This window comes from Drosophila eugracilis, unplaced genomic scaffold (assembly GCF_018153835.1).
Source record: "Drosophila eugracilis isolate 14026-0451.02 unplaced genomic scaffold, ASM1815383v1 contig_1765, whole genome shotgun sequence".
NCBI classification, from domain to species: domain Eukaryota; kingdom Metazoa; phylum Arthropoda; class Insecta; order Diptera; family Drosophilidae; genus Drosophila; species Drosophila eugracilis.
This window is the reverse complement of record NW_024572605.1, coordinates 4,946,869-4,963,909: the sequence shown is the minus strand read 5'-3', so window position 1 is coordinate 4,963,909 and position 17,041 is coordinate 4,946,869. Positions and strand designations below refer to the sequence as shown.

At 42.5% G+C, this 17,041-nt stretch overlaps 7 protein-coding genes across 8 annotated transcripts; 4 read left to right on the top strand and 3 right to left on the bottom strand.

Annotated features, from left to right (window-relative positions):
• The first annotated feature begins 351 nt into the window (after positions 1–351).
• Positions 352–6,066, top strand: LOC108104513 (tetraspanning orphan receptor). Of its 2 annotated transcripts, none has more exons than XM_017210634.2 (5): positions 352–487; positions 689–887; positions 4,054–4,231; positions 4,302–4,440; positions 4,579–6,066. In XM_017210634.2, the coding sequence occupies exons 2-5, from the start codon at positions 711–713 to the stop codon at positions 5,372–5,374; spliced, it is 1,290 nt and encodes a 429-aa protein (XP_017066123.1). In that variant the 5' UTR covers positions 352–487; positions 689–710; the 3' UTR covers positions 5,375–6,066. The 2 variants fall into 2 exon arrangements, with proteins under 2 accessions (XP_017066123.1, XP_017066122.1); XM_017210633.2 differs by having other exon boundaries at positions 4,054–4,243.
• LOC108104512 (kelch-like protein 26) lies at positions 896–4,047 on the top strand. Its single transcript, XM_017210632.1, has one exon. It carries the CDS (start codon positions 2,527–2,529, stop codon positions 3,865–3,867), a length of 1,341 nt encoding a protein of 446 aa, XP_017066121.1. The 5' UTR covers positions 896–2,526; the 3' UTR covers positions 3,868–4,047.
• A 256-nt stretch (positions 6,067–6,322) lies between the features above and the next one.
• LOC108104458 (peptidoglycan-recognition protein SC2) lies at positions 6,323–6,990 on the bottom strand. Its single transcript, XM_017210521.1, has one exon. The coding sequence runs from the start codon at positions 6,961–6,963 to the stop codon at positions 6,409–6,411; it is 555 nt and encodes a 184-aa protein (XP_017066010.1). The 5' UTR covers positions 6,964–6,990; the 3' UTR covers positions 6,323–6,408.
• Positions 6,991–9,071: 2,081 nt separating this feature from the next.
• On the bottom strand, positions 9,072–9,688 carry LOC108104463 (peptidoglycan-recognition protein SC1a). The gene has a single exon (XM_017210527.1). It carries the CDS (start codon positions 9,662–9,664, stop codon positions 9,107–9,109), a length of 558 nt encoding a protein of 185 aa, XP_017066016.1. The 5' UTR covers positions 9,665–9,688; the 3' UTR covers positions 9,072–9,106.
• A 437-nt stretch (positions 9,689–10,125) lies between these two features.
• Positions 10,126–12,556, top strand: LOC108104442 (mitochondrial sodium/calcium exchanger protein). Its single transcript, XM_017210503.1, has 9 exons — positions 10,126–10,165; positions 10,234–10,265; positions 10,321–10,541; positions 10,592–10,917; positions 10,980–11,054; positions 11,112–11,597; positions 11,783–11,922; positions 11,975–12,209; positions 12,276–12,556. The coding sequence occupies exons 1-9, from the start codon at positions 10,126–10,128 to the stop codon at positions 12,554–12,556; spliced, it is 1,836 nt and encodes a 611-aa protein (XP_017065992.1).
• A 74-nt stretch (positions 12,557–12,630) lies between these two features.
• LOC108104466 (peptidoglycan-recognition protein SC1a-like) lies at positions 12,631–13,225 on the bottom strand. Its single transcript, XM_017210530.1, has one exon. The coding sequence runs from the start codon at positions 13,199–13,201 to the stop codon at positions 12,644–12,646; it is 558 nt and encodes a 185-aa protein (XP_017066019.1). The 5' UTR covers positions 13,202–13,225; the 3' UTR covers positions 12,631–12,643.
• Positions 13,226–13,697: 472 nt separating this feature from the next.
• Positions 13,698–15,353, top strand: LOC108104471 (mitochondrial sodium/calcium exchanger protein). Its single transcript, XM_017210536.1, has 6 exons — positions 13,698–13,918; positions 13,974–14,299; positions 14,352–14,426; positions 14,476–14,982; positions 15,043–15,182; positions 15,282–15,353. The coding sequence occupies exons 1-6, from the start codon at positions 13,698–13,700 to the stop codon at positions 15,351–15,353; spliced, it is 1,341 nt and encodes a 446-aa protein (XP_017066025.1).
• The last annotated feature ends 1,688 nt before the right edge of the window (positions 15,354–17,041 follow it).

Here is a 17,041-nt window from a genome sequence, read left to right as displayed (position 1 = left end):
TTAAGGCTATGGTCACACTTACTGATTTGGACATAGAAATATTTTGTAGAAATTAATTTCTATAAACTATTACCATTCTTGAAATGTATGGCTTGTACTTATAGGAAGAAACTTCGATTTAAAAAATTTCCTAATATCAATAATTTATCAATTCAATTGTATAAAAAATGTAAGTAACAGATGTTATATAGGCTTACCTATTTTCTATCATACCAACTGTATAATTAATCTAATGAGCCATCTTACTTTTTAACCTCAGTAATTGAACTTCCTTACAAAACAAAATCACGAATAAGACTCGTATAAACGGAATTGGATGAAAAACCCAATGTGACCTTTCCACCTGGTATTCTCCCACAACCAAGGAATAGTGTGCTTTCATTTTCTGCGCTGCGCAGCAGTTAAATAAAATTTAATACACCATAAGGCAGCATATTAAAGTCGGAGTTGAAGTCCAGTGCAAGTTGCATTGGCCCACAAATCAAAGGTACGCCTGCTAGGCTAGAAAAAAGAACATAGCATGCATAAGTTGTTAGTGCAAAAGGTCAAAGTGGAAGACGTGAAAAGTGGAACACATAAAAACAAATACACACACAAGCAGAAATAAAAAAAAACGAAAAAAAAAAAAAAAAAAATATCTGATTGTTTTCTGCACTCTCGTTATCGTTATCGCTTTCGTATTTCGCAGTCGCAGATTCGTGGGGCGTGCAATGTTCAGGATCCATCTGAAAATGGGTCCGCAACGCAACCAGCTCCACAGCAACAGCAACAACCATGGTGCCGCAGGAAGTAGCAGCACCACTGGGAACCGTCACCTGAAGGAATTCACCTGCTGCTTCGGTTTGCATGTCCACACGGCCACCTTGATGATCGGATTGTGGCACCTGGTAAGTGAATCGGCAAATACAACCCTTTGACCTTTTTCCGGTGCAATGTATATATACAGAAACACCTACGCTTGCAATCCTGCGGCTTTTGCGAAAAACTTTTGACCCTGCTCAGTGTCATACGCAGGGGAAAAATCAATCACCCAATGACTGCCAAACTTTACAAGGCAATGCGAGCCAACTCTGCACTTTCCCCGCCCGTGACGTCAATGGGGGCTGATTGGTCAGCTGATCAAATTGAACTACAATCATAATAGGGGGGTTTTGTGCATAACTGCTGCGGAAGTTTCCAAATCCCCTGCCCATTGTCCATAACTAACCTTTCACAAGCCCATGACTTCGCATAAGCAATTGTCCCACTGGAAAAAAAGCTTAAATATTCGAGTTTAAATGTAATTACTTTACTGTAACTTTTAGGGAAACCTATTATATGTTCGACATCCTATAATGAAACCAACATTTGCCACTACAATAGTACTTTAGCCTTCATTCTAACACTATAAGGTTGTGTAAAGAAAGCTAAGCTGGCTGCGAATTATCAGCAACTATTCGCTCAAACTAAAAAAATTCAATTGTAAGAGATTAGGTGTAACCTCATTAACGACTGCGCTTACGACAGATTAGCTGCATAAAAATCTTAAAAAAGTATTTCTCTCTGTGCATGATTCGTGTGTATCGACAATTCGCCCACTACTTTCATCATGCATTTCCCCTGCTCAGATACCTGGTGTTTATTATGGCTTAGGTCACGTTTTGTAGCTGCATACTCCCGCACTTGCGTTGCCTTTCAGTAATTAGGGTTTGAGCAGCACTGGAAAAGTTATCTACCGTAATCTGACCAATCTCAAGGGTTTCTTTGTTTACATTTTATAGATAGGAATAGCGTTAGAGGCCTGAAAAACAAAGCAGCTTTCCAAATCGAAGGTTCAGTTGACTCATCCGCAGAGTGACAATTGATTGTTGTTGCAGATAAGCGTCGGCTCACCGCAGATTAAATTTCGCACTGATGAATAATATAATCAAAAGATGGCGAAATGCCGCATCTAAGGTCGAAGCGTCAGCATAGTGCAGCCTTCAGCTTGAGTTACTTGGATACCGCCGAATCGGATACTCAGCCGCGTCCATCTTAGCAAACAGCAACCATCAACCAGATACATATTACCATGAGCGTTTCAGTTATTTTTAATAACTACACGTACTCGACGGATGATGAGAAAATATTTACACTTCAGGGGGCTGACTCTTGCTTTTCGGTATATATCTTTCTTCTAGAGAAACATTCTGAAGTGGGCTGCCATAAATCCGAGAATTGTTAATTCAGCTGTCATCTATCAGCACACAGGTTGCAAATCAAATCAGGCGAAGCTACCTTATCTCTTTTTGGCCAGCTTATCTTGATGTGCGGACCCCAACACACACCTGCTAAACGCATTTGAAGTACTTTTAGATGTTGAGATATCTCTGAATTTCCCACTCGTGATCCTTGGGAATCTTTGCTTCGTTCCTGACATTTCGTATATCATTTCGAATATTTATAATATTTTTTTTGGCTACACATATCTCCGCATTGCTCATTTCCAATGACAGCGCTTCCGGATGAAGCTGACCGATTGGTGAAGGCGTCTGCGATTCGAATGCAATGCCCCAAGGCGGCAACACAGAACCCGAAGATGAATCGACTTGCTCTATTGACTGCGGTTCCCAAAAAACATCCTTTTCTTATAGCCATGCAGTTAAGACGGCGAAGGAAAGCAAAGCAGCGGAGAGTGATGAGGAAGAGGACATGAAGCTTCTGCACCACAATCAAACTGCCATCGCTCGCTCTTCCGTATCTGTTTTAAGAAACCAGACTGGAGTCTTTAACACCCTATCCGAGCGCTCTATGTCCTCTTTGGGTTACACGACAGCCTATTTGTTGAAGAAAAAGGAACTCAGAAAATCAATAAACGAGAAGGTCAATTTGTACCAGGCGATTTATTGTCTTGTAAAGGAGCGCGTTCTGACCAATTCAGAGGTCACCATTGGGAAATGCCGTTATCCCGTGCACTTGATGGTCCTGCAAAGCTTTTCGCGAATGTTTTGCGATATGAGTAACGATTTAAGTGTGGATCTGCCCAAAGAGAAAGTTACTCCGCGCTCCTTCAGCCTTATCTATGATTGGATGATCCAGGACAAGCCGATTCTACCACGACATGGTCTTTTGGAAGTTCTCCAGGCTTCCACATTTCTGGGTATTCCGCAGCTAGTCAATCAATGTATGTTTTGCCTGCAGAATGGCTTTGAGGAGGACACCGCGGCAATGCTGTACGTTGAAGCTAAGATCCTGAAGCTGGAGCACACTCACTTTGAACTTCTTAAGCGCGTCGCAAAGTTTTTTCTCACTTTTGTGGCTTCCAAAGAGTTCTTGCGACTGCCATTAGATCACTTGCTCATGCTGATCCAGTCAAACCATATTGGTGTTAATACGGAGCTAGAGGTCTTTATGGCAGCCACTCGCTGGCTTAACCACCATTGGCCCCAAAGGCAAGAGCATATAAGTGAAGTGGCAACAAGCATACGTTTCGGACTGATCCCACCATGGTTGCTCATCCGTCTGCAGAAGCCGGATATCAGCGCTGTCGAGGTGAGGAGAATAGTAACAGTGACAGAGGTGCGTCAAACTATTCATGATGGCATCGCATACACCACTTCGCGACTCTTTTATGGAGCAGATCGTGAGGCCTTTATACAGCATTTGCATAAGTCGAATGTGAACCCTCCAGTGCAACGCAGCTGGATCTACGACCGGAAGTGCTCTCATCACCATCGCTTGCTATGCAAGAACACGCTGGACTTAACCTACGAAACGTTTGTGGAATACCTGAACTACCTGCAAACCCAGCACCGGGATTACTGGCGTTCAATGGAACCGGCGGAGGCCAGCAACTTGTGTTTTAACTGCCAAGCCAAAAAATCGGATCGAGCTAAGCCTACTAGTTGAGTTTAGATGTTGGTTGTACAAATTGGGAAATATATATTTTGATATTTATATAAGTGAAGTGTAGATCAATATGTAATTAGCGGTGTAAGCTATTTGGTCTTTCTTAATGTTTTGGTAATAGTAATATAAAAAAATGTTTATTGCGATACATTTTTGTGGAAATATAATTGTATTTTTTATTTCCAGTTTTTAAACATCTTGGCATTAAGCGTTTTGGCTGTCATATGGCGCAATCCCGAAATGATGGACGAATTGGAAGGCGGAACTCACGACTACACCGTGGATCTGAGTGCACCGGCCCTACCCACGCCACTGAGCAAGGTCGAACCACCGTACGCCTATCGTGATCACTCCTTCAACTATCGTAAGCGTTACCGTAAGCAGTGGAGAGAGCAAGTTCCGCAATGCATTTAAATTAATGTTTCTTCCTGCAGAGAACTTCGACATGGGCGGCTTGGTATGCACCTGCATGATAGCCATCACGCTGATGATGATCTATGGCACCATCAAGGGAAAACCCTCGCACCTATTGCCCTTCTTCTGTCTGCAGTTGTTTGATTTCGCCATTACCACGTAAGGATTATAATGGGGGATTAACAGAAATATCTACTGGTTTATATCTTTTTAAATCCGTAGATGTTCCTAGGATTCCCTTAAAGAATTCTATTCGTAAGATTAATAAACTACAGCTATTGTTATTATGTATTACAGTCTTACCGCCGCTGGATATTTGTGCTACCTGCAGGCCATCCACAGCATCATTGCTGAATCGCATCGCTTGCCATGGCGCGAGAAGCTGCTGGAACTGCCGCCAGAGGAGTTGGTTGTCGTGGTCCTTGTTGTCTTCATTTGCATTGTTTTCCTTAAGGCTTACTGCATTGGTATCGTATGGCGCTGCTATAAGTACTTGACCCTCCGTCAGCAACACGTTCGCACATTGTTCCCCTTCCTGGAGCCACCAACTGGTGTGCACAGTGTGGGCGGAACTTTTGGTGCCGAGGAGCGGTCCTACTCTACTTTGTTGCCGAACTACGATGAAGCTATTGCCCAGTACTTGAAGCAGGCACCACCACCATCCTACCAGGTGGCCATGTCTAACTACGAGGAGGGCGAGGACGCTGCAGCTGAAGGGGCAGAGGTTAATCCCTCTGTGGCTCCGCTCTTTGTGGCCCTTGGAGCAGCCACTACCGCTAACGCAGCTTCCAACACGGATGACAACATGGATAACAACAATGATCAACCAAACAATAACAACACGATGCATGTCAACGCCAATACGCCGCCAATGCGTCGTAGCGATGCCGCTGTCAACGCCAATGTAGATGAGGAGGATGATGACCTGGAGGTGATCGACGCTGGCGTTGATGTCATCGGGGGCATTCCACCTCCGCCGCCGTACAATGACGTGGCTGATGCTCAGGTTCAGGTGCCATCGCAATCGCCGATGCATCGTCAATCCAATATCCCGGGACAAGTATTCAGCGGACGCGATGAGAGCCAGGCCTAAGTTGTAGTTTGGTTTTGTTTGCTTCTCATGGCGAGTGGGTTGTGATCATTGCTGACCACCCCTCTCCACATCCTCTTCTTGCCCAGATGATCTGGTTTCTGGTCTATCATCTAACAGCTATCATTCCCAGGCACACATACACGGTCTATATGGTTGCTTCAATGTATTGATCAGTGTTTTTAGAGAAACGAAACGCAAACAAGTTTTCGCTTTTAGCCGTCGCTCATTATTGTTGTTTAACGTACAATTAAGATGCTCTAGTTGCTGCTCATTTAGTAAAACAAAACAAGCATTAAAACCAAAAACATTTTGCGATGCTGGCAACGAAAAGCTTCAATTACTTTTCGGTCACATCTGACCCGAACGTAGCTGCAACAATCTGTTAGAACGTTTGTTTGATTTGGCCCGAATTAGTAAGAGTATTTCGGATAGTGTAGGCCCAAGTAGTTGTTACCAGAGTGTATCGCTGGCATTGTAGGCACCTTTTACAATGTTCTTTGTTTTAAGCTATCTCGTAAGAATCTACGCATATTGAATACCGAGTACTGAATTCACATCGCAGGCAAACATAATCCATTAATTATGATGATATTATCAGCAACAGTAACGTTTTATGTGTGTACAATATCTAAATGTATACTGTGTACTAAATATGCAGAGATATTCGAATAAATATTAGTTTATATTTAAAATATTCTTGTTTGATTTCAAAAATCGGTCATTATATGGAATTAAATATGAAAGGTTTGGGGTAATCAAGCTTCGCTGGTATAACCTACATTTTCTCGAAGTTGGTTCCTTTTATGCTGAACAACTATCTTGTGCCAGTTCGCAAGAAGTCCCTATCGGGTAAATTTCCGATCATTATATAAAGAGATGACTGGGTCATTAGCAAGACTCCAAGTTGATCCCAAGAAATAAATCCCCAGGAAAGAAAAATACCCGAGATTATATTACTGTGTGCGATTGTATTCTCAAGATTTCATTGTTATTTATTTTGTTTTTGTTTTTTGAAATGCATTTTTGTAGCGGGCTTAGGCCTTCCAGTTGGACCAGGTGCGGATCTCGTTCCAGATATTGGTGCCGGGGCACTCGGTGGAACCCACCTGGCGATGTCCGTACAGGATGTATCCAGAGACGATTTGGCCACGAGAGACGGCGTCGGAGAGCAGACCCTTGGCGGCGGTGATCTGGGCAGAGGTAAGGGTGTTGGTGTTGTAGTTGCCCAGGAAGGAGATGCCAATGGACTTGGAGTTCCAGTTGGTGGCATGGGCACCCAAAACGTTCCATCCGCGACCCTCATACACATTGCCATCGCCGCCGATGAGGAAATTATAGCCGATATCAGCCCAGCCCAAGGAATCCATGTGGTAGGCCTGGATGTTCTTCAGTTGGGTAATGCAGGCGGCCTTGGTGGTGCAGTAGTTTCCGGCGGTGTGGTGGATCACGGCGTAGCTCAGAGAGCTGGCTAGGGTAGTCTTGCTCGTGGCGGAACGGCCACCCCACTCCGACTTGGAGATGATGGTCACACCGAGGACGGCCTGGGCGCAGAAGAGCACAGCCAGAAGGACGAGAGCTTTATTTGCCATGGTTACGGATCGTTTGTGGGGCCTGTCGTTCGATCGAACCTTATATACCACCGCCTCCTAGAGCTTATCGCCTTCGAACCGAAGTCAGGTTCGGGTTGACGAACCGGGTCGTGTGCTTCCATCTGATATGGGGGACTATCTGCTGGCCAGATCCTGATACGGCAATGACGACGGCCCAATCACGCTTCTAATCAGGCCAAGTGGTATTAATTAATTTGTCTAAGAGGTGGCCATAAATTGTCCTACCTAAGACCTACCAAAACATTGCGAATATCTCTCAAGAGTAGAAATTCCAGATTCAAACTTTATCAATATTCCAAAGCTTTTTTGAGATTTCGTTTCTAAGATTATATTAAATTTGAAATCATCTGATGAAACCTTTTGCAAACCCTAGAGCTTCGTATCACAGCTTAATTTTTGTAAATATAATTATGGTACAGTAAGTACAAGAAAGCTTGATGACTACTCAATTTGTGGAGATTAGTCTTTTATGGCATGTCCTTGGATAAATTTTCCATAAATTCGAAATTAATTTCAGTGAGGATTGCAGACTGCTATAAAAATGATTCAGCTTCCAAGCTAGATAGCTTTCATTATAGTTACATAAATGTTACAATGTAAATATACATCCTACATTTTACAAATTCACGTATATTTATTTACTTATTAAAAAGAAACTGACTTTGTGAAGCAGGAGTTCCATTGTTTAGCCATTGTTTAGTTTTCTTATCTCACGAGATTTGATGGTATTATTCTTAAGTGTTTTAAAAATTAGAAGCATTATAAGTGGCTGATATGAATCAGTGATAGACACGGACCAAAATATTAGTATATTATTGCCAATCAGAGACGCAAATAAGTGGTCAATGAAATTTATGATTAGATTAGTAATCGTTACTCCCCTGTTTAACTTACGTTCCACAAGATAACTTGTCTTAAATTCTCTTTGTTAACTTGTGTATTTACAATGACGTAGAGCTAGTAAAATTATTGATAAGCAATAAATGAACTTTATATCTGTTATGATGTTGAACTTAAGGTTGAGGATCCAAGTATTATTAGTATTTTATTAATTATTAAACTGACTTATTATTATTAAGAAAATAGAAAAGAGTCTTTTCATCCGAAAATATTGAAATAATTCCAAAAAATGTTAGCATATTGAAGTCAGTCCTGTTATATCTCTAAGTTGCTAAGTAGCTCTTCCTAAATACTAGTACTTATTATAATCGACAGCTGATTTTATAAGTAGAGTGGCTACTCCTTAAGCTTGTAACTTTTAAATTTGTCAGTCATTGTGCAATTGATAAAAAGGGGGACTTTTTAAGTTCTCCAAAACGTCTTATCAGCCACAAGTTGATGTAGCCAGACGTCTGGTTAGAATGTACCTTCCCAATAATCGCAACAGGCAGATGAACTTGCAAATCTTGATAAGTAGCTGGTGGTAATCATGGAAATAAAAAAAATTACTGTAATAATCTAAAAGTTGCAGGACCAGTTCCTGGACAGCAAGGTGGGCGGGGTGGATGGACTTTGTCAATCCACTTTGTCCAACCATCCGAGCCACCAAGTGCTTTACCTTGTGGCAGGAAGGAGGCGAATCTCGAAAATGAAAGCTTAAGCAAGTTATTAAGCACAAAAACAACTGAAACTCATTCAGAACTACTTTGTTAACGAGGATGTCGTTAATGAGACTGCGGTTCAAGTGGCGAATAGTTTGCTTTTGGTCAGAGAACGATTGCTTTTGGCCGTATTTAAAGCCGCTGTCCAGTTTCCAAAGTAAACTTTACATTTTATACAGGCATTTCTGTTGAATTGGCCAAAGAAATAACTGAAATGTTCCAAGTTCAGCACAATAGTCTGGACGACGACCTAATGATATTTTGCAAGTTTGCCAGGCACACATCCTCCTGCTCCTGTAAATTTGAAAAGTTTTGCTAAAATGGGAGGAATGAATTCTCTGACAGCTCGAACGTGAGGGTTCGGCAGCAAAACGAAGATGGATAATGGGAACAGGAGTTTGGAATTGGATTCCCTTTCGTCTGTCATTCAAAAAGGCTTTATTCGAATCAATCTCAGACAGATCTACCGAAGAATAGAATCCGGAATGATTTTCATTATTATTTTATTCATACTAGTAAGTCTAACCAGACCAGTGGGACCAGCCGCGGATCTCGTTCCAGATGTGAGTGCCAGGGCACTCGGTGGCGCTGACCTGGCGGTGCCCGTACAGAATGTAGCCAGAGCTGAGCTGGCCGCGATTGACAGCATCGTTCAGCAGCTGCTGGGCGGCGGAGATCATGTTGGGTTCCAGGGTGTCCCAGTTGTAGTTGCCCAGGAAGCTGATGCCAATGCTGTAGGGGTTCCACTCGGCGGCATGGGCACCCATGTTGTTCCAACCGCGTCCCTCGTAAACGTTGCCATCTCCGCCAATCAAGAAGTTGTAGCCAATGTCGGGCCAGCCCAGGGAGTCCATGTGGTAGTTCTGAACGCTCTGCAGCACGGCATTGCACTGGGCACGAGTCTCGCAGTAGGATCCGGCGGTGTGATGGATGATGGCGTAGCCGAGGTAGTTGCCCAGAGCCACAGTCCACTTGGCACCGCGACCACCCCATGAGGACTTTGGGATGACATAGACGCCCTGAGCCAGGTACTGACTGCATACCAGGATGGCGAGGAGGAGAGCCACTTTGGAAACCATGATTACCAGCTGTAATAGTTGCCGATTGCTTGATGGAGAGCGTGGGTTGGCGGGGCGCTTATATAGCAAACTGCGGTCAAAAAATCACATATTATCGGGTCGTATATAACTGATTTACAACGCTGATCGATGGCACTTGCTCGGATTCGTATTGGGGGAAGCACCTTGCCAAGAGCTTCGTCACAATCTGGTGATTTTGATTTATTCGATCGGCTATACCGGTAGGTCCTTATCACGTCTGAGGGTTCAGTTGGAGCATAGTTTTGTGTTCATAATTATAAAGATTCTAATGAAATTAAGTCAGACTGCATGTATTTGCAATCTGTACTAGTCAATCCTTTAATTTGATCACTTTGGATTCGACTTTGGAAAATGTATTTCAAGTTAGTCTTACAATCTATGTCAGACGTCTTCAAGATCTTAAATATATTATATCCCTCAAAGCAAATAACATTTTCAAGATGATCTATCTAAAAACATCGGGGAACTTAAGCTCATATGGTGAGTAAGATTTTCTTAAATGTCCTGGAATTTTCTTCTTAAAATGATAAAGCTTTTCACACTTTAAGGCTTCCTGAATGTTACCAATTTCCTGCAGAATGTGAGTATTTCTTTTTATATAATTAATAGTATCTATATATCTTCTATCTCTCCAGGTAAGCTGTTGGTCTGTGATGAATATTCATTATATCCATCGCTGTGAGATGGCCAGTAGGATGCCCGATTGCAGATACATCAGCAATTTCTTTAACTACTTCTTGCTGATGTACTGTACATTCAAGATCAATAATAAAATTACCGAAGTATTGGTACTTTTGATGTTTGCGTTACTCTACTGTTTGTTCCTCTGCATTGTCTACGTGGCCATCGGCAATTAGTAAGTCGTATTTAAGTCGATTTATTAATCCCCAGTCCCAATCCTTGTAGTTTTTTACCAACACTGAAAATTGCGGCTCTGAGGTTACGAATAAACGAATATTTGGCAGGCGTGTTGCTTGTAGGTGTGGCCACAGCGACTCCTGATCTTTTGGTTAACACAGCACCAGTTCGGGCCCAGTCCTACACCTTCAACATAGCCATGTCCAGTTGCCTGACGATCATATGCTTGAGCGGAGGAGCAGTGTGCTTCATTCGGCCATTCAAGATGAATGGTCACTGTGTCTTCAGGGATCTCCTCTTTCTTCTGTTCGTCGTGGAACTGGTGCGGCTTTTTATTAAGGATACCTATTTAAAGCCATGGGTAAAGGGTGTTAGTAAGTTTTCTTTATCAAGATAAGAATTTTGCAAGTATATATTATCATATTACCTGTTCCAGTGATAATGGTTATTTATCCAGTATACATTATTATTAATATTGTCGACATGCTCCTTCTGCGACTCGAAATAAGAAGTGAGTGTCAAGCTTATTTATCGTTAAATTTGTTATTCTTTAATTTAATTGTTGCAGAACTTCGAAGGGATGTAGAATACATGCGACAGTCCCAAGCATCTATACAACATAATCGTGTATTGGCCGAAAAGGTCGTTCAATTGGCAACGCTTGAGGAGGAAGATGAAATCCAATTTTTTGAAACAAAGCTATTTGGCAAGAAGACTTTTAAAACGGGATTCTTTGTTACACCAAAGCCATTGATTCGTCATAAAGAAATTGATGTGGAAAGCAATCGAATAGCTCTTCATAGCAAAGACAATTCTAAAAATCTATTCCTATTCAGTGATTTTTTCCATGCCATCAACCCAATTAACCCAGAAGTATGGTATCTAAGTGGCGGAGGTGCGCGTTTTTTAATCGTGTTAACGGCCCCTGTAAATTTCATGCTCCGATTGTTAATCCCATATGTGGACTACCAGAGGGCCAAGCATGGGTGGACCAAGCTGCTCAACTGCCTGCAAATCGTATTGACACCTTTTGTGAGCACCTCATTGGTAGAAAGTACGTATGGATAAAGTTTTTAAAATACTATTTATTAATTTACATATGTTTATTATTAATAATAGGTAGTCTTAAAAGACTTCCCTATATATGTTTATTATTAAAATACACCTTAATGAAAAACTCTACCAACAGATGGCTCTATAGATGTTATATGTGAGTTCTTAAAACCTTTTACCTTTTAGGCATGATTTACAACCGACACTCTGCTTGGTATACCGTTCCACAGTTTAAACTGGCAGTATGGACTTTGGTTATAACGGTTCCCTTGGCCATTACTGTATTTATAAACTCTCGCACTGACATCCCGCCGTCGTATCAATTCGTAAGATCATATCCTTGTGTTAGCTCTTTAAAAATATCATTCATATTCCAAGCTATATGTTGTGATATCGATTCCCGCCGTGATTATCTTATGCTGGATTTGTGCCTGGGAAATGGACGCTTTGATAACAATCATGGGAATTGGCTTAGATCTGGAGCCCTCCTTCATGAGCATCACCTTCAATACTGTTTCTGGTGCTGCGGCCGACTTTATTTCCCATGTGCATCTCGCCGAGCATGGCTATGGAAAGATGGCCTTTGGAGCCATTATTGGGGGTTCAGTTTTCAGTAAGTAAAATAATAAATTTCTGTTTAAGGATCAAGGACATAGATATATAAACATCTCTCTCCCAGATATAGTTATCAACGTTGGCACAGAGCTGGTCAAGCAGACAAAGCTGGATGCGAATGGTCAGGTGATTTTGTTCGATACGACGGGCGAAACCATCTACATATTCCTGGTGATAACCATTGTGACCACTCTGTGGTGGAGCCTTACCTTCAACTTCGTTGCCCGCCGATCCGCTGGCGTATTCATGTGGAGCCTATTCATATTGTTCATATTTTACTCGGTTGCCATTGAATTCGAATGGGTCCACGGATTCGAGGACAGCCCTCACATCGTCCCGTCTTAAAATATATTGTTCTGTGTTCTATTACTAAGTAAAGGAACAGTTTTTCGCGTGCGAGTAAATTTATTGATTGGGGTTCATAAGGAAAAGCTAGCCAGACCAGTGGGACCAGCCGCGGATCTCGTTCCAGATGTGGGTGCCAGGGCACTCGGTGGCGCTGACCTGGCGATGTCCGTACAGAATGTAGCCAGAGCTGAGCTGGCCGCGATTGACAGCATCGTTCAGCAGCTGCTGGGCGGCGGAGATCATGTTGGGTTCCAGGGTGTCCCAGTTGTAGTTGCCCAGGAAGCTGATGCCAATGCTGTAGGGGTTCCACTCGGCGGCATGGGCACCCATGTTGTTCCAACCGCGTCCCTCATAAACGTTGCCATCTCCGCCAATCAAGAAGTTGTAGCCAATGTCGGGCCAGCCCAGGGAGTCCATGTGGTAGTTCTGAACGCTCTGCAGCACGGCATTGCACTGGGCACGAGTCTCGCAATAGGATCCGGCGGTGTGGTGGATAATGGCGTAGCCGACGTAGTTGCCCAGAGCCACAGTCCACTTGGCACCGCGACCACCCCATGAGGACTTTGGGATGACATAGACGCCATGAGCCAGGTACTGACTGCATACCAGGATGGCGAGGAGGAGAGCCACTTTGGAAACCATGATTACCAGCTGTAATAGTTGAGGATTGCTTGATGGAGACACTAGGTCGGCAGGGCGCTTATATAGCAATTCGCGATCCAAATGGTGTGATTCGTTATCGGGTTGGTCATGGCTGATTTACAGATCTCCTCAATGGCTCATGCTTAGATTCGTATTAGGGGAAGACCCTCGGCATATACCTCGTCACAATCTCCTGAGGTTGATTTATTCCAGATTCTTTATACCTGAAGTTAGTTATAAAAACTTAATCTATCTGGGCTGGCAAAATACTTGCTTTTCTGAAAGGAAATAGATAGGTTTTTCGATTTCTGTCAGTACCCGAAATAATTTTTCAAATATTGTTTTGAGCCATTTAAGAAATCATTGCTATGGGAGTGCAAGCGAAGAATGTAATATTAAATTTCACGGCGCTAGACCATGAATTTCATTACTTTATTAAGAACGTAAGGTCATGTTTTATTTTGATAATAATAATAATAAAGATGGCCTATAATAGATGAGTTGCAGGGCCGTCATGAGGCTTTCGTATTCCTATCGTTGTAAGATGGCCACCGAAGTCGATGACTGCAAACGCATCATAAACTTCTTCAACTACTTCAGGATGATGTACTGTTCAATTGACATTGATAGCAAAACAACGGAGGTCCTGTTCATGTTCGTTTTCATATTCCTTTGTGTTGTATTCCTGTGGCTGATGTCCTACGGTGTTAGTACCTAGTAAGTTCCTGGACGTATTATATTGGTATTCCCTAACCCGTTCGCCAACGTGAAGCTTTTCGCCAGTCCTGAAGATAATCTCCTTGAAGATGCACATGAATGAGTACCTTGCTGGTGTTACCTTCCTGGCATTCGGAAACTGTAGTCCTGAAATAATTGCCAACTTTATGCCCGTAAGAGCAGATGCACCGATCTTCACCATAACTGTGGGTAATGCCCTGGCCATCATACTCCTTAGTGGAGGAACGGTGTGTTTTCTAAGGCCCTTCAGAATGAACGGCCATTGCATTATGCGGGATCTTTTGTTCCTGCTGTTGGGCGTGGAGGTCCTGCGACTTGTGATGGCCAAGGAGGGATCAGTGACCTTGTGGGAGGGTATCGGTAAGGTTGGCTTAAGGTCCATTAAGAAGATATTGGTAATACCAACCCTTAGTGCTTTTTCTAATTTACGTTTGCTATGTTGGCATCAATGTCGCCGATTTGGTTATGATGCGATTTTACATCAGAAGTAAGTCTGCTTTTTTTAAAGAATAACTAGATTTATATTTACCTTTCAGAACTTCGAAACGAAATCAACTACCTAACGAATCTAGATCCACCACCGACCAAAGAAATAGAGAAAAAGCTGCGGAAACTGACATCCTGGGAGCAGGAGGATGACATTCAGATAAATGACACCACAAAGTATCGCCGGTCAAGGAATTCTGGAACACATTTCTCGGAAATGACAACTTCCGGTTATTTTGTCACTCCCAAGCCGCAAACAAGGCCCGAAAACGTTGATCACGAAGCCAATCGTACTAACCTCCATAATGCCGAAAATCCCAAAAATCTTTTACTCTTTACGGAGTTCTTGCATTCCCTCAATCCCATTGATGCCGAAGCCTGGCAGTTGGGTGGTAAATGTAATCGTCTATATCTTATAGTCAGGAGTCCTTTTGTATTTTTACTGCTGATCTTTATACCCGTGGTGGACTATGAGAAGGACAAGCATGGCTGGAGCAAGTTGCTCAACTGCACGCAGATTGTGACGAACCCGTTTGTGGTCATTACCCTGGTGCATTGTAGGTATGCAAGAGCATTTTCCCGATGACTCTGATCTCTTAAGTTCTAGTGATCCTTAGCGGCTGTGACCAGTATCTACCTTACCTGGCATATAACCCTTGACTTTAGTATATCCATGTGGACACCATGTCTGACCATACCACTGGCCCTTGTGATATTTTGGCATTCCCGGACAGATGTCCCTCCTTTCTATCACCATGTAAGGAGTTCTGTATTAGCACCACTGCTAGCTATTCGATAACATTCGAATTGGTTTCACTCCTTCTTTTTAGCTTTTTATTATCCTCACCTTTTTTAGTTCCATGGTGACCCTGTGGATCGCCGTCACCGAACTGGAAGTTCTCTCGGAGATTGTGGGCATTGTATTTAACCTATCCGAAACCTTTATGGCTGTCACCTTTGAGGCTGTTTCGAATGCCACCCCGGATATTATAGCCAATTCCCAGTTGGCTATGCAGGGCTATGGACGGATGGCCTTCGCAGCTATCATTGGAGGACCAGTTTTTGGTGAGAAAGATCCTTTTTCTCTCTTTATAGATTAACTTTACATATATCATTCAGCCGTTCTGGTCAGCATGAGTCTGGCCTTCATATTCAACTTCAGAGTTCGCGAAGCCGGTGCCCATTTATGGGTGTACGGAGATCTGGGCGAAAACTGTTATTTATTCCTGGTCATAACCATTGTGACCACTTTGTGGTGGTGCGTTACCTTCAATTTTCAAGCCCGTCGATCAGCTGGAGTTTTCCTTTGGGTTATCTATTTCCTTTTCCTGATTTATGCAATTTGTGTGGAATGGGACCTGGTGCATGAGTTCTCCAGAGATCAATACTTCGAACCAATATGATTTGGTTTTAATTTTAGATTAATTTGATTAATTTGTTAAATAATTAATATTCCCACTAACTAATTAGTTAATCTGTAAAGCAGACCTCATTCCGTTTCGAATTTGCCCACATAAGTATGCATCATTCATCAACCTTTTCCTCCAGCCGACTTGCTGACTAATTAAGTTAATGAAGTATCATGATTAAAACATAGCCAAGGGAAAAGCTTTCGAAAGGCGTCGGGAATGTAGCAAAAGAACTGACAGCACTCCATTGAAATGCAGCGAAGGAGACACTCTTGGCCAACTCTCTTGTCCCGACGCTCCAGTTTAATTTTTTTTTTACTGCATAAAAAAGCGTATTGCATAATGAAGGAAAACTGATGGCAACGATGGGGAAAGCTTCTCGTTAATTAGGGTTAAAGTGGCTGGAGGTTGGTGTCCTGTCAACGTTCAAGGGGCGAGAGATTTGTGCGACAATGATACTGAAGGATTTCAGCTCAGACGAGTGACTTTGTGGACGAACTAAGGTAATCGATCAGCGGATATAAGACACTGATTAACTGGTTTGATGCAGGGGAAGGAATTCTCGAATTTAGCTAGTAAAATATGTATGTTCTTAAGTTTAATTTATGTTTAAAAAGTAGTTTATAATAATCAAGTAGTAAGCCAACTGTGAATTGGATGGAAATAGACTTTTCAGTGGCATTTTAAAGACAGCTTAAAGGATCTATATTTTCCAGAAAGACAAAGTTTTTAATTCGTTACTAACTTATATAACCTTAAATTTAACATTATTTATTATTTTTAAAACTATCCCAAATCGAAAACAATCTTATTTAGTTATGTTTTTCTCCGTGCACTGCCCCAGTCAGCATTAATATCGACGGCAGATGTAAATTTCACTTGATTCCGGCTATTATGGCAACTGCAGCTGAAACATAACCATTAGATTTAAGTACAATTGCATAAACAAGAAGTGCTGGCTCAAATATAGGGGGAAAAAAGAAGAAAGAAGTCGAAGCGGAAACGAAGTTGCACAGCTCCAACTTCCAAGGCAAATGGCACGCAGAATTCCGGCAGCAATAAAAGCACTCAACTTCCCTCAGACTTCCCGTCTATCTGGCCATCTTTCCATCTGTCCATCCGCCAGACCCTCTATCTGTGCACTTAATGTGACATGTTTTTGCAACAGCTTTGGTTTCTCCTTTCGCCACTCGAGATTCCGATTTTG